A 16333-nucleotide genomic window follows, 5' to 3' on the forward strand; every position below is an offset into this window, starting at 1 on the left:
TTGAATCCATGTTCCTTACCCTCAACTGGACCCCTTGTTTGGTATTTCATGTTTCAAGGAATGGAATGACCTTTTCAGTTATAAACTTAAGGCTCATTACAGATAGCTCTCATTTCTAAATCTCACAATGAATCTATTACCAGGTCCTGTTAATTTTATCTAATTATCTTTTAAACTATACCACATTTTTTTTTCCTAGCTTGACCTCCCAGCTGTCGTGGCTGGTAACTTGTTTCTCTAACATCCACTCTTGCCCTTCTCCAACTGCCCATAACTAAGTCAGAATACATCTGTAACACACAGAAGTCATGTTGCACATTTGTTTAACTCTCTTCAATGGTTCTGCTCTTAGGATGGCTACACAGCTCCTTTTATGCCTTCACCCTTACCACGCTCACATCTACCACCAAGACTTCACATGTGCTGTTTCCTTTGGTAGGTATGCTCCTTCTCCCCACGTTAGCTTGTCGACATTTTATCTTTCTGATTTTGGCCCAACTGTCATTTCTCAGTAAAGTCTTTTTTAAAATTTTTGGCCTCCCTGAGTCAAAATTCCCAATTAAAAGTACTTATGAGCGCTTACAGAACTTATCATGAATATTATTTTAAGGTTAGTACTTTACTTTTAATCTGATTATATTTAATGCCTTTTTCTTAGTAAATTATAAATTCAGTGAAAGTCAAGTATCTTGCTTTACTCAACATTGTTTCTTAACACTTATCACAGTGAATAACATACAGTTAAGTGGGTCAAGTAAATATTTGTTAAATAAATGACCAGAAGAGTGGCAGTTCATTCACTGTTTTTTAAAGGTTTATTTTATTTTTTCCTTAGAGAGGGGAAGGGAGAGGGAGAGAAAAATATCCATCAGCTGCCTCCAGCTGCGACTGGGGATCAAACCCACAACCTCGGCATGTGACCTAACCTGGAATCAAACCAGCAACCTTTGGGTTATGGGACGATGCTCCAACCACATGAGCCAACCAGCCAGGGCATCTAGTCATGGTTTCAAATGAAGAATACAGTAACAGAATAATCAGGTTTCTCTTCCACTAAATATGTTAATCTCTTTGGAATCTGTTTCAAAGATAGATCTATTTAGAAGAAAATCATACTTGCATAAATAAAGAGCCATTTAATATAGGTTTAAGTGGGGAAAAAAGGATTGCTACATTTCATTATCAGCTTAAGAGAGGTTTATGATACCTTTTATGAAAGTTAAGTAATTCATAAAATAAATTAATATAATGTTTGCCTTAAAATATATTAACAAATTTTTCTAACTGCTGTAGCATGCAGGTGCATAAGATTATATACCATTTGCTAACCACTGTTAACCAAACTTAACTAATAAGCAGTGGGCAGAGTTGGTCCTCGGTTACATTCCAATCATGGGAAAGCTAGACTCCAATTTTAAAATTCCAATTTAAGAAGTACTATGTTTGTCATTACTGCATAAGGGAATCTAAAAGCAAAGGGAATGTTTCACGTACTTACTTTCATGCCAATGTCAAAAAATGCTTTTCTAGGTTAACTTTCTCAGCACTTTCGTACAAGCAGGAGAAAAACTGGTAAGTTCAGTATATGTAAAAAATAAGTATACTATGTAAAGATTGAATTATACTTTTATTTCTCTCACAACTGCTCACCCCAAGTCCTAAGCTTTCTCCAAGTGTTTAAATTTACTTTTGCAAAACTGAAACAGCTACCAACAGCCTTTTAACTAGGACTTAAAAGGGGTGCCAAATTGTAATGCTGGTTGACAGATACCAGGAGTCAATAAACAGGACTACAACAACAATACCATCAGAAAGTCATAAAATACACTTTGATGAATTCTCCAACCAAAAGCAAAAAGAACTATCATTGTTAGAAATACAATAAGAGTATGACATCTAGCAGGGAAAGAAGGATAGAAATGTGAGCAAGGAGGCATAATAATGGATACAAAATGTGCTGACAGAGAAGAAACAAAGTGAGAGAAAAGTGGAAGGAAGGAGTTTGGAGACAGAAATTAAAGGACAAGTTGGATGATCATTATCTCCAAGACTGAGAAGCCTAAGGTAAGAGCTTCCTAACAGGAAAAGAATGCATTTAATATAATCTCCAAGAGCAGAAGAGTTAATACAACATACACACACACACACACACACACACACACACACTTAAGTGAACCTAGACATACAGAGGTCCTCAGTTAATCTGGTAAAATCTAAACATAATAATGTAACATGAATCTCTCCTTAGATAGATGGTACAGAAATTTCACCTCAAATAGGTGGAAAGCTAACATACCTACTTGGAAAAAGACCATGTAAGCATATGGGGAAGAGAACATAAGCACAAAAAAGAGAACCACAAGACCAAAAGCTGGCTGGCTGTGTTCAACTCAAGGAGATTCCAAATTGTACTAGAATAACTCAATTATAGGGACAGATGCATCACAGCCCAACACTGAATCATGCAATTAAAACCTTCCCTGTGGTTCTATATTCCAAGCAGCCAATGTAGATCAGGAGACAGAAAAAAAAATGTTTTGCAATGTGAGCATCACTGTCTACATTAGATATATTTCTTAATAAACAGGCTTTCTCCTTAATATAGTCTCTTATAAGCTTATGGTTAATGTGAATTTGCTTTTGACAGAATGAGCTACACTTTGGGGATGATAATGAGAACAAGTTTCCAATCCACAAAGCTGACAGCAAACTTTGGTCCACAAAGTAAATACTACTTTGAAGTGATTTCTTTGTATTTAAATATTTTTATTAAAAGTTTAAAATAGGTGTGTTTAAACACCTATTTCGGTTATTTCCATTTTTAAAAATTATTTTTCAATTATAGTTGACATACAACTTGTACAACATAATTAGAGATTAATACACTTTATAAAGTATCACCCTGGTAAATCTAGTACTCATCTAACAGCATACATAAATAGTTGTTACAATGTTATTGACTATATTCCCTATGCTGTACTTTACATCCCTGTGATTATTCTCATAACTGGCAATTTGGATGGGATTTGGGGAATGGGTAAGTCGACTCTTAGTTGACTCTGCTAGCTAGTCAATTAGCCAGCTTCTCTTGGTAAAGCACTGACTTTGCCATTCATTTGAATTAACCTGTAACAAAAATTCATGACTAGAAGAAAACAATTACTTCAAGAGCTAATACTGTTATAGGGGAGCTTACAGTGCTAAGAAAAATCTGAGTATATCTGTTTCTTTTTTTAAAAATATTTTTATTTATTTATCTTAGAGGGGAAGGGAAGGAGAGGGGGAGAGAGAGAGAGAGAGAGAGAGAGAGAGAAAGAAATATCAATGTATGGTTGCCTCTCGTGTGTACCCCGCCAGGAACTGGGAACTGGCCTGCAACCTAGGAATGTGCCCTGACTGGGAATCAAACCTCGATCGTGTGGTTCGCAGGCCCGCGCTCAATCCACTGAGCTACACCAGCCAGGGCTGTGTTTCTTATAATACATTAAAACTTCTGGTTATTCATTACTCACCTATCAGACTGGCAAAAACAAAAACCTATGACAACACATTCTGCTGGTGAGGCTGTGAGGAAATAGGCACTCTCATGCATTACTGGTAGAAATGCAAACTGGTATACTCCTTCCAGAGAAAACTTCATCAATACCTAATAAAATCCTACTTCTAGGAATCTAGGTAGAAGACACTCCCTCAACAATTGCAAAAGGTTAGACACAAGACTATTCATTGTAGTGTTCTTACAAAATGCTGCATAGGAGATAAAATATTATACAAAGTATACACAAAGTAGTATTTTACTTTATCTTTTTAAAGATTTTATTTATTTATTTTTAGACAGAGGGGAAGGGAGGGAGAAAGACGGGGAGAGAAACATCAATGTGTGGTTGCCTCTTGCGCTTCCCACACTGGGGAGCCTGGCCTGGAACCCAGGCATGTGCCCTGACTGGGAATCGAACCAGCAATCCTCTGCTTTGCAGTCTAGGGCTCAATTCACTGAGCCACACCAGCCAGGGCACAAATTAGTATTTTAAACCAGTGTGACAGATCTGCATGTATTATCATGGATAAACCTTAAAAATGGTGGAAAAAGTGACTTTTAGAGTAATTATGCATAGGATATGACATGCAAAGTTTAAAAAAATACAACAGTGGGTATATGTATGGGTATATATGTTACTAAAATTATGAAAACTATGGATGAAAAAATAACACACTAAAAGAGTAATAATTACTTCTGAAGTTGAAAATATCGTGGGTGGAATTAAGCACTCTAATATGGCAAAGTATTGACATTTGCTAAATACAGGAAATAGATTACAAGGACATTTGTCAGATCATTTTCCATGTATTTGAACAATTTCATAGTTAACAAAATTAATTATGGTTTTATACCGAGGACTTAATTGGCCATTATAGTTTAATTATACTTCCTTTTTACTTCCAATGAGCAAAAATTTAAAAATTCTACATTGCTTGGTAATTAGCTACAACTTAATCATTACTGAGAATATGCTGCCACCTAGCAACACTTCCCAGAATAGTTTAACAAAAAACAAATCAAAAGTTTCTCTTCTTATGGATGGACCCTGATTTACTATTTCAGTAAAAACGATTAAAAATAATTACCCACTCAGTTATGAAATAGGAGCTTTGCAACTTCGAAAACACAAATATTGTTTTTGATGTTCTTAATTTTTATAATATGTGGAGACAAATCATTTTCCTTGTACATTTACTACCTTATAGAAAATTAAAAGCAACTTTCTTTAAAAAATATTTTACTGATTATGCTATTACAGTTGTCCAAATTTTCCCCCCTTTCTAATGGGCTTGTTGGTAATCTGCTATCAAGAAAAAATATGTCATTTTTATAGAAAGCGCTTGGGCCTTGTATGGAACTAAAGTACCTTATCAGATTGTTTCATCTCCTAATACTGATTTTATATATCATTGCTACCCAAAGAAATAGATGACTGGAACAAAATCAACTCTGGTTTTGCAAATTCATTACGCACTAAAAAAACAACATAACTTGTTTTCAATTTTGCATCCTTTCTGTAGTTCTAATGAAAAGGCAGGGAAAAAAATCTGCACGTAGGAGAGCCCCCCCACCTCACTTGAATATTAGACTCAAGTTGAGCTATCCGTACAGTCATCTGTCCAACTAGTATTTGCTTTTTACTACCTGTGGACAAGGCGCTATGCTAGAGGTTAGGGAAGTTGCTATAAGAAGTCAGTTAAATATTCTCCCTTCAAAGTACAACTAAAGTACTAGTGAAGATAAAGCACGGATTAAATAACCATAAGATGAAAAGTGACAACTTATTTTTTAAAAAGGTAAAATTTTACATTACTTCAGAATTAATACATTTTAAGGACCCAGAGTCAGGAAGTATTCCAACACTGTAAGCCTAATTGTATACTTGGACATTTTTTAAAAGAACGGAATTATTAAGGATAGAAGACATTGAAAGTGAGCAGAACACGTGCCTCTGGAGGCAGGCTTTTATTTTCACAAAAGACATTTTGGATAATTAAATATACTGGAATTTTTAAAAGAAAAACTATAACAAAAATTTATAAGTAATCCAATCAAATAAGTCACAGATATGAGTACCAACATCCCAAAGATAATACCAGAGATTTACAGATGTCTGGGAATCTGATAAACACCTAAGGATTCTTTTTCCCCACAAAGAAACATACCTGTCGTGTGTCTAATTAACAATTACAGGCAGTTTTAAGATCCCTAAAATACATCCCTGGGTCTCAGTTAGAGAGAGCTAATTTATTGTTAAAATGACTCCTCAAACTACTCATTCAACAGACAGGTACTGAGGATACCACACAGAACAAAAACTTACAGTCAGGTAGAGAAAATAAGAAATCTCTCACACCTTTTCATACACACACCTTAAGCAACTATTACAAGCACTAAAAAGAAGTAAATGGTCCTACAAGAGCTCACAGGAGGTAAATGAAAGTCAAGAATGCTTTCCCTGAGAAAGTGACAAGTAGGAATATGAAATATACGAATGAAACAGTTGAAAGGAAGAGCATATGCGAAGGATCTGTGGAGTGCTGTGCTATGATAATGGAAGAAGACCAGAGCAGTTGTAGTGCAGACACAGGGGCCGGGTGTAGGGCTGGGGAGTGGTATAACAGAAGAGGGGGAGACTGGCCTTATTTAGATAGGTCTTTACCAAAAAGCAATAGAAAAACCACCAAATCGATTTTAAGCAAGGCAGGCAGTCACGTGGTTAGATGTGAGTTCTGAAGACCGCACTCCCACTGCAGTGTGGAGATGAGACTGGAGGGTGAGAAGAACCATGTTTAAGTAGCTGGGAGACGAGTACAGCAGGGCTGGAGGGAAATACAACTTGGGACTAGGACAGGGATGGTGACGAAAAATAATAAGAAAGATCTGAAAGATAACAGTGAAGTTGAACTCTTTTTCAGACACATTTCTTCCTTGCAGTTGTCAGTTCATTTCTTTTTACCAATTTTCTATAAGATGATTTCTCTTAGATTTTCATGAGCTATTTTACAGTAATGACATTAGGCATTTATCTGCCATATTTGCCTTAGTTCTTTTCCTAATTGATTTTGTCTTTCTTTTTTTCCTTTTGGAATGCTTTTCAAATTTTATGTACACTTATCTGTATTTGTTTTTCCCTTTGCAGTTTTTCTCTCATTAATTTAAAATTATAATCCCTTCCATCATTTTTTTCCCACCTTCATACTAGAACACGGGAAGATTTACTTTAGCATGAGACATGTAAACTTCCTAATCTGATAAGTTCATTTAGTCATCCAGTAAACACGCACACATGTTTTAGTTGAAAGACATACACACAAAAAGAGAGAAACAGATAAACAAGTACTTTCAGAGTAGAAAGCACTCTGGCTGCATAAAGAATAGACAGACACGTAAGCCCAAACTGAGGTGAATTAGTGAAGACTTTCTAAAGGTCAAATTTTAATTACTTTGAACAGGCCTGGAAATGAGCTAAGTGGTAAAAGAAAGTGGTTAAATTAGGAGTGGTATAAGCTATTACTACTTTCAGAGTAATTACAAAATTGAACAGGAACTCACTAGTATTTCCAGTGAACTCTCAGGGACATCACTCCAATTAAGGTCTTTTACACTCCATTGGTAACCTAATACAAAAAGGCCAAAAAACTTTTCCTGGAACTAGCACAAGCTTGACAGATGTTTATGAATATATGCTACACATGTTTGGAACTTCCCTCTCCAATAAATCCTGTATTCCTCTGCCAAGCTGGAATCCCAGCTTGTATCTCAGCAGGAAGTAGTAGATTTCATTTTCATTTCCTTCTTCATCCCACAAGTCCTCATCAATGGAGAGCTATCTAATGGTTTCCTACTTCCCTTCCATGCTCATAATGGTCCACCTGCCGGGAGTGCCTTCTTTCCCTCCGATGAATAACTGCCTGAAATTCCTGCACAATACCTTTAAACACCAAGAACTTCATTTTGCTTTCCTTGTAAACTTTTCTGTATTACTAGTTTTCTGGGCATTATCTGCATCATAGGTGAGTGTTGCTTGCCTTGCTTACCTAAGTACAGGTTGCTTGAAAATAGAAAGTATGTCTTACATGACTGTATAATATAAAAAGTGAGTTGCTTATAGTAGACACATATATTCACTGAATAAAGAAGATAAAGAACGTCCTTCACTGTGGCTGTGAAATCCTCATTTGATCCTTGCTTTTCCAGCTTAATTTCAGACTTCAGATGACTTAGGACTCCCCTCAATAGAACCAGAAAGTGGAAATAGAATGGTGGCAGAAATGGTAGCCTGGTGACATCAGCATTTTATAGTGGAGGTGATGAGGGCAAATGTTTAGTAAGACTGGATTTAAAAGAACGAGAGGAGAACTGAGGACAGCCAGTACAAACAACTAAAAGTTGAGCTGTAAACAGAAGCAAAGAAATAGAACAGTAGGTGGAAAAATATGAGATACTGGAGGCGCGTATCCTCATAAAACACACAAGCTTTTTCCAGATTAGAAATTTCGTAGCAGAAGCTACCTGAAGCAAGTATTATAGAGAGTTTATTAACTGCTGGACACTGTGCGAACATTTCACATATGACAGTTAATTTAAATCTCACATCCTTGTGTGACAGGCACTACTATAACATCACTAGTTTCCTTTAACAGAGGAGGACACAGAATATACCCATGAAATAAACTCCCCAGAGTCCTAAATCTGACATCCAGAGGTAAGTTTCTTGCTTTAGTCACCTAGAAACCGTGAAGGAGTGTTCCCGCTGCCAGGCTCCGCGTTCTGGAACACCAGCCTGGGCCCATCAAGCTCCGTCAGCCACGGTCCCTACCCTCACCCCTGCCAGACCACCCGCCCTTCAGACTGACGCAAAAGACCGCTTCCGAGGGCCTTAAACGTCAGTCCCACAGGTTCCCAGCTCTCTGTGCTCACCTCGTTATTGAGGTTCAGAGTCTCAGATTGAGCCATGGCAGAGATAGGAAGAAGATCCGCTGCTGCTGGCACGTGAACTGCATTTCCCGTACGGCGTCTGCGTCACCACGCCCTCCCAACGGCGGCCTCATCAGCCCAAAACTCATCAACCATTCGCGCTGACCTATGCACGAATAAAAGAGATACTGACTCTGAAGGAAAGAACGAAACCGCGGGACAACAACTTCCGGAGCAGAGTGCTACGCGCCGGAATTACGCGTTCCTAAGGAGACGAGGCGAGGGCGGGTGATGTGCTGTGGGCTCTGAGGTTTGTCTGTTGCCACGTGTAGGAGATTTTCAGGATGCTGACTGTGTTCTATTGAATATATTCATTGTAGACTGAGCCTGCATTGTAATGACCTTGGTTTTTATGTCCCAGTGGAGGTAGTTTTTGTAAAAACAACTTGAATCACCGGGTTTTGCTCCAGGTATTTATGTAGGAACATTTCTACGGTTCCAACATTTTTTTTGTTTGAGCCTAACATTATAACCTGGACATGAACATATTTTCCTGTGCACTGTAATAAAGTTTAATTAGGTAATAAATGTTTAAAGCAAAAACCAGAATGCACATTTGCTGCCTTCTGTGGGAATGGGTATTTTGAAGTGTTAGCTTTCAGGCAGAGGAAACGATAGATAACGTATCCAAATTAGCTAACATTAATTAATATGTAACACCTGTACTACTGAGTGTTAACATTAATCAAGTGCTGGGACACATGAATTATTTGCCCAAATGAATTATTTGCATGAATTATTGCCCCAAATAGTCACAGAAATCGAATGAGATAGGAACTATCACTCAGATGTGACCTTACAAGAAGCCAGGTGTCTTGCCCAGAGTGGCCCAGGTGGAGCCAACCACTGCTTCAGGACTCCAGGGCTGGTTGTAATCTGCCGATCCCAGAGCAAAATGAGAATGCAGACAGAACCCCTCATTCAAAAAGTAGGAAAAAGTTTCTTCCATGGTGTTTATTGACCTCTCATGTTTTTAATTTGGTACTTAATCTGCTACTCCCTCATCTCAGGAATACAGGTGGAGCTAATACAGGCCCTCACCGGTGTCTAGGACCCTTGCCCCAGGGCTGAAATCCCACTATTTTTCTACTCAGGCTGTCATAACAAAATATCACAGACTGGGTGTTAAGGAACAGGAATTAATTTTCTAACAGCTCAGAAGGCTGGAGACCAATATCAAGGTGCTACCCGGGATATTTTTGGTGAGTGTTCCCTTCCTGACTTGCAGAGGCAGCCTTCTTGCTGTATCTTCATGTAGCCTTGCCATTGTGCACCGGGGAGAGACACTTCTCTGGTGTAGTCTTCCTCTTCCTACTAGATTAGGACTCCACCCTTAGGATCTCATTTCATCTCAGTTACCTCCTTGAATGTTTTATTTCCAAATACCATGACATTAGGGGTCAGAGCCTCCATGTACGGATTTTGGCAGGATACAATTCAATCCATAACACTCACTTTCTTTGAGAAAAGAAAATTATCTCAAAAGTAATCTTTTCCTTATCTACCATGCCTAATGACTGCCATTTCTATCATTTTGCATGTTCAAAAATTGTGTTATACATTTCTAGATTACTGCTAAACTTATGATGTTTAGCAAACAATAGAAGTGAGAAATAGACTTACACATATGTGGAAAACTGAGTTTCAACAGTTGCAAAGACAGTTCAGGGGAAACAGTCTCTTCAAACACCGTGCTGAAACAATTGGACATCCATGGGAAAGAGTAACGTTGACCTGTATTACACACTAAACACTAGAACAACTTAAAATGCTTCATACATCTAAACTTATAAAACTTATAAAATAAAACTTGTAAAACTTGGAACTTATAAAACTTATAAAATAAAACATAGGACAAAAATTTGGCGACCTAGGGTTAGGGAAACATTGGATATCAGAACAAAAACAGAATCTCTGTAAAATACATTGATACATTAGATTGAATAAAGGTTAATACTTCTACTTGTCAACGTACATCATTAGGAGAGTAAAAAGAGAAGTTGCAGATGAAGGGGAAAATTTTGCAAATAACACATTTTATAAAGGACTTTTGTCTAGGATACATAAAGGACTCTCCAAATTCAATAAGTAAACAAACAGCCCAATACACACATGGGCAAAAGATCTGAACAGATACTTCACTAAAAGATAGGTGGATAGCAAATAAACACATGAAAATATGTTCTTCATCATGAGGAAAATGTAAATTAAAACCACAAATTCATATTAGAAATCAATTAGAATAATTTAAATTTAAAAGTCTGATTATATCAAGTGCTGGTGACGATGTGGAGCAACTGGACCTCTCATGCGTCATTTGTGGGAATGTAAAATTCTTCTAATTACTTTAGAAGAAGTTTGGTAGTTTCTCAAATTGTGTGTCCATCAGCCATATGATCTAGACATTCCCTTCCTAGATCAATAAAGAAATACCCATATCCATATGAAGACTTGTGCACGAATGTTCAGAGATGCTTCATTTGTAATAGCCAAATAATAAAAACAACTCAAATGTCCATTCAACCGACAAAGGAATAAACTGTGACATATACCCAGAGAGAGAGAAACTTTTCTGAGTTATGACATGATCATTTTCTCGATTTTGGCCATGATATCACATTGTACACATGTGTCAAACATGTACCCTTTAATTATGTGTGGTTTATTTTGTGTTAATACCACCTTAGTACAGCTGTTAAATACCCTTACCATTGAACTAGAAATTCTACTTCCAGAAAAATATACTACAGTTGTATTGGTACAAATTCCTGATGCATGTACAAGAACACTCATTACACAAGTGTTTGTAATAAGAAAAGTTGGGTGAAAACTTGTCCATCAACACAACTAACAAGGTGATTTTAGTACTACACCTTTCTCTTACTTGAATGAGTCAGGAAAAGTTACTGGAAATCCTGTATTTTTTAAAGCATACTTTCAATTTTTAGTATTTTAACTATTATTAATAACTCACCTCCCAACAGATTGTAACACAACTAAGTGCTTCAATCCCACCTGAGAACTTCTGCATTTTTGTTGTTATTCCGTCTCTGCACTTTCAAGCCTCTATCCCCTGGATGGCAGTGTTGTTCTCCGAATTTCACAGTGCAGTGGAAACTTGGAATATTAAAGAAAATAGGCTAAATGAATGGATCGTGGTACCATTTTCTGAATTAGGAGAAAAATGGTTTATCTGGTTTTATTTCTTTAATATCTAAGATTAACTCCTCAGGTTTCTGTTTTTGATTTGAAGTGAACCGTTAAATAATAATGAATCTATTTGAACTAGTTGAACTATTAATGGATTTAAGATTCAATATTCTATGTTTAGGTGTAAATAAACCATACTGAAGGGTATGACTAGTTACTGTATAGGAGACTGGTAATTGGCAAGTCACCTGGCTAATAGGTTTTCTAACTCAATTCTCTAACATATTTTTGTCGAAGTTTCATTTGAATTTTTATGGAGTGTTTTGATTAGATTTGTTCATAAATGTGTCTAGGAAATCTAAGGAAAAGTTTATGTTCTTGGAATTTTAGGTGTTAATATTTTGAAATAGCTAGTTACTGTCATACAGCCAAGTTTTACAGAATCTTTAGGGATGGAGACCACCCTTAGCAACTTAGTATTTTGGCTAAGAACTTTGGCTCTGGGATTAGACCAGCTGATAACAAATTCTAATTCTATCTCGTAATATCTGTGTGCCCTTGAGCAAATTATGTAAGCTCTGTGCAACAAGGTTTCTTTTTTTGTGGAAATGGGAGTGATAATCAGCCTCATAGGATACTTTTGATGATTAAATGAAAACACAGTGTGGAGAGAGTTCTTGATGAATATTTACCTCTCAATACTTTAAACTGTTACTGTTTTCCATGATCTCATTTGATCTCGACTGTAACTTTGTGAGATAGGCATGGTACCTATGAGGTACTCATATCTTATGAATAGCAAATGTGCTGGAGGCCATAAAGGTATAAAGGGAAATCCAGGTCTCTTGACACAAAATCACTGGTGGCAGCTTTACAACAATTCTGTGATGAGAATGTCATAAATTATATTGATAATTTATGATGCCCATGTTAATTTTGTGTCATTCATGTATTTATGAATGATCAATAATTAATAAGCTAATACATTTTATAAAATGTGATTAATAAGTTAATGTATTTTATAAAGTATAAATTTCTTCATGTATAATTTATTTATTTTGTTTACCAATTAACCCAGGATAGGCTCAAGATTATGCAACAAAGCCCATAATAATTGAAAGCTATATTCAGAAAACATTATTAAAGCACAATTCAGAATGATTTTCAATATAATGATAGGCTTTGGTTCACTTTAATCAACATTTAAAGGCAACTCCGTCTTTGATGGCTGAGGACAGTTGTAAGCCATAACAACTAGAAAGCAAGGGAGTTGAACACTGAGACTTGACTTTTAATGTGAAAGGAAACCTTGCATCTATTCAAGTAAGACCAATGAAAACAGTTTGAAATTACACATAGTGCAGAACTGTTTTGAACTTTACAAAGATAGAAACACTGTGTTGTTTTGTCACTGGATGGGACCAACCAGGAGTGGATCTGCCTCAGGCTGGCCTGTGTTGTGTGGGTTCTTGACTTTATGTAGGAAAAATTTAACAACACCAGTCCAGGTGATTTGGGGAGATTGTTTATTTTAAAGCTGGGGCAGTGAAACAAAGGACTGACTTAGGGAAGCAGAAGCATCAGGAGAGACCCTAAGTGGTCCTCCACTTTGGCTCTCCAGAAACATAGGAAAAAAGTGAGCCAAGGAAGGGCTGCTGTTAGCTGACCAGAGAGTCAGAGAAAAGGAGGGACTTGGAGACAAGATTGGGGGTAAACCTGGGGTTAGCGGCTGCTGTCTGCTGCTCCCCTGGTTGCAAGTCTTGTGGGGGCCCCTTAGAATTTATGAGGAAGCAAAAAGTTCATGGCGAAGAAGGGGCATGGGCACGCTCTCCAGTGTGCCTGCACTGGTACCCTTTGTCTTGAGGCTTTAATCTCCCTTCTGCAAGTAGAATCTAGTGTGTGGGGGGTGTCGTTCAGCAGGCTCTTCATTACTTTCCAGGTGCATTTTTAATATGCTGATGCATCAAAATGAGTGTATCAGGGAGTTTGGTCTGTTTTACAGTTTTACTTTTATCTTGGGTCTGCCTGGTTCTAATTGAGTCTTTATTATTTGTTCCCCGGATTTCATTCATCCTTGGGTTTGGCTAACACAAATGGCATTAGTTGTGTCTCTATTGTCTATCTTCCCAACCAGGGCAATTTAAACTATGTATTGTCTAGTTAGGGAGGAGAGATGTAAATCATTTGCTCTTAAATGTCCTTCATTGGGGAAGATAAGTTCTTGCAATTGAATTGGAAAAACTTGCTTGGCCTCATTTAGTTATCTTGTCTGTTTTGTTATCTGTTTCCCTATTCCACTTGCCCAGGAATTTTCCTAACTTCTTACTGTTCTGCCTTAGGAGGATAATTTTAGAAAAATGAAACAAAGGGAAATAAAGGCAGGAAAATGAGATAGAACCAAAACAAGGTTAATATATAAATGGATGTCACAATGTCCTGTACCTTATTTTAGGGAGGAGCTAAAGATTAAACTGTAAGATTCTAGTGCTAATATAGAGGTATAAATGCAGTGATTTTGATGCTTAAAGTGTCTGTAATGCAGAAAGTGTCATGTTTTTAGCAGAGCAATTAATGCAGATATGAAGAACAGAAATATGTCAAGTAGGTCTTCCTCTCTGAAACCCTCATGTCGTAGAAGACACTCTCAACATCTTTATAGTCAACAATCATCATGTTTACTGTGTATCTGTCATTAAAAGATACTTACATTTTTGTGTTCCATGGCTAGAGGGCATCCTAGGTTTTGATTCGTCAAAGTGTTGTTTCAAAATGTTAAAGATCAAGTTTTTAAAAAGGGAGAGAGTGGTTCATCTCCCAGCCTTGAGACTAACAGGGTCTGGGATTACTCTCTGCTGTAAACAACTAGAAAAATGGATTAAATGTGTGAACTTTCACATATAATTCATACATAATTTTTGTACATTGAACAACAGGGAGCACAGGGCTGTGATCCCTGAAGGAAAACAAACAATATAAACCTGTTTAAGGTGATTTTCTATGCTTTCAGTATCAATTAAACTTCTATACAACAAGATATATTTTATGTTATGAATATTTTATTTTAAAATTATTCTACTATTGTATTATTTTAAGTACTAAAATCACCCCTAAATACCATGATGTCATTTAATTTGTTCCTTAATGCCTACATTTCCTTTGACTTGTTACTTATAAAATATTTCATTAATAATATTGTGTACCTCCATGAGAAGGCATGAATATTTGAATCCTAGGACATCAGTACCTATTATGATGATTGTCTAGCTCCATTAATTTATTAATTGCTCCCAAATGGTGATACTTTAATTATATCATGTTCTTTTTAAAAAATATATTTTATTGATTATGCCATTACAGTTGTTTTATTCTCCCTTCATTCCCCTCCACCCTGCACACCCCCTCCCCCACCATTCCCCCCTTTAGTTTATGACCACTTGTCTCTAGTTCTTTAGATTCTATATTTCCCCTACTATTCTTGCCCTCCCTTCTATCTATTTTCTACCTACCATCTATGCTACTTATTTTCTGTACCTTCTCCCTCCTTCTCCTCCTCCCACTCCCCTGTTGCTAACCCTCCATGTGATTTTCATTTCTATGGTTCTGCTCCTGATCTAGCTGTCCTCTTAGTTTGCTTTTGTTTTAGGTGTGGTTCTTAATAACTGTGAGTTTGCTGTCCTTTCACTGTTCATATGTTTTATCTTCTTTTTCTTAGATAAGTCCCTTTAACATTTCATATAATAAGGGCTTGGTGATGATGAACTCCTTGAACTTGACCTTATCTGAGAAGCACTTTATCTATCCTTCCATTCTAAATGAAAGCTTTGCTGGGTAGAGCAATCTTGGTTGTAGGTCTTTGGATTTCATGACTTGGAATACTTCTTTCCAGCCCCTTCTTGCCTGTAAGGTCTCTTTTGAGAAATCAGCTGACAGTCTGATGGGAACTCCTTTGTAGGTGACTGTCCCCCTTATCTCTTGCTGCTTCTAGGATTCTCTCCTTCATTTTAATCTTGGCTAATGTAATTATGATGTGCGTTGGTGTGTTCCTCTTTGGGTCCAACTTCTTTGGGACTCTCTGAGCTTCCTGGACTTCCTGGAAGTCTATTTCCTTTGCCAGATTGGGGAAGTTCTCCTTTACTATTTGTTCAAATAAGTTTTCTACTCATGGCTGTTCCTCTTCCCCTTCTGGTACCCCTATAATTCAGATGTTGGAACGTTTAAAGATGTCCTGAAGGTTCCTAAGTTTCTCCTCATTTTTTTTTGAATTCTTGTTTCTTCATATTTTCCTGTTTGGTCATTTTTTTCTTCCTTCTGGTCCACTCCCTTGATTTGAGTCCCAGTTTCCTTTCCATCACTATTGGTTTCTTGTGCATTTCCCTTCATTTTGATTAGTTTAGCCTTTATTTGTTCCTCTAATTTGTGACTGAAATCAACCGGTTCTGTGAACATCCTGATCACCAGTGTTTTGAACTGAGCATCTGAGAGATTCACTATTTCTTGGTTGCTTAGAGTTATTGGCTCTGGGGCTTTGAGTTCTTGAGCCATATTTTGGACTGTTCATGCCTGTTACGTATGAGGAGCGGAGCCCTAGGTGTTCACCAGGTCAGGGTAACCCAGTCACTGGATTGTGAGGCTGTATGTGGGGGCGGGGTCAAAAAGGAGCAA

The 16333-nt window shown here is 37.1% G+C and overlaps 1 protein-coding gene across 4 annotated transcripts in view; it reads right to left on the reverse strand.

Moving 5' to 3' along the window:
- SRFBP1 (serum response factor binding protein 1) overlaps window positions 1-8648 on the reverse strand; it is a 61311-nt gene extending 52663 nt beyond the window's left edge. Inside the window, exons 1-2 of one of the 4 annotated variants that reach the window (XM_037028939.1) lie at window positions 8465-8648; window positions 7582-7774 (exon numbers count right to left, since the gene is read on the reverse strand). In XM_037028939.1, coding sequence (XP_036884834.1) covers window positions 7582-7774; window positions 8465-8500 — 229 coding nt within the window. In that variant the 5' untranslated portion in view covers window positions 8501-8648. Of the gene's footprint in view, window positions 1-7581; window positions 7775-8464 lie in introns of those variants that run through there. The other 3 variants (XM_037028930.1, XM_037028950.1, XM_037028960.1) reach the window with 3 other exon arrangements.
- Window positions 8649-16333: the final 7685 nt, after the last annotated feature.

This window comes from Sturnira hondurensis, unplaced genomic scaffold (assembly GCF_014824575.4).
Source record: "Sturnira hondurensis isolate 20B ecotype Veracruz unplaced genomic scaffold, ASM1482457v3 Scaffold0001509, whole genome shotgun sequence".
NCBI lineage: Eukaryota > Metazoa > Chordata > Mammalia > Chiroptera > Phyllostomidae > Sturnira > Sturnira hondurensis.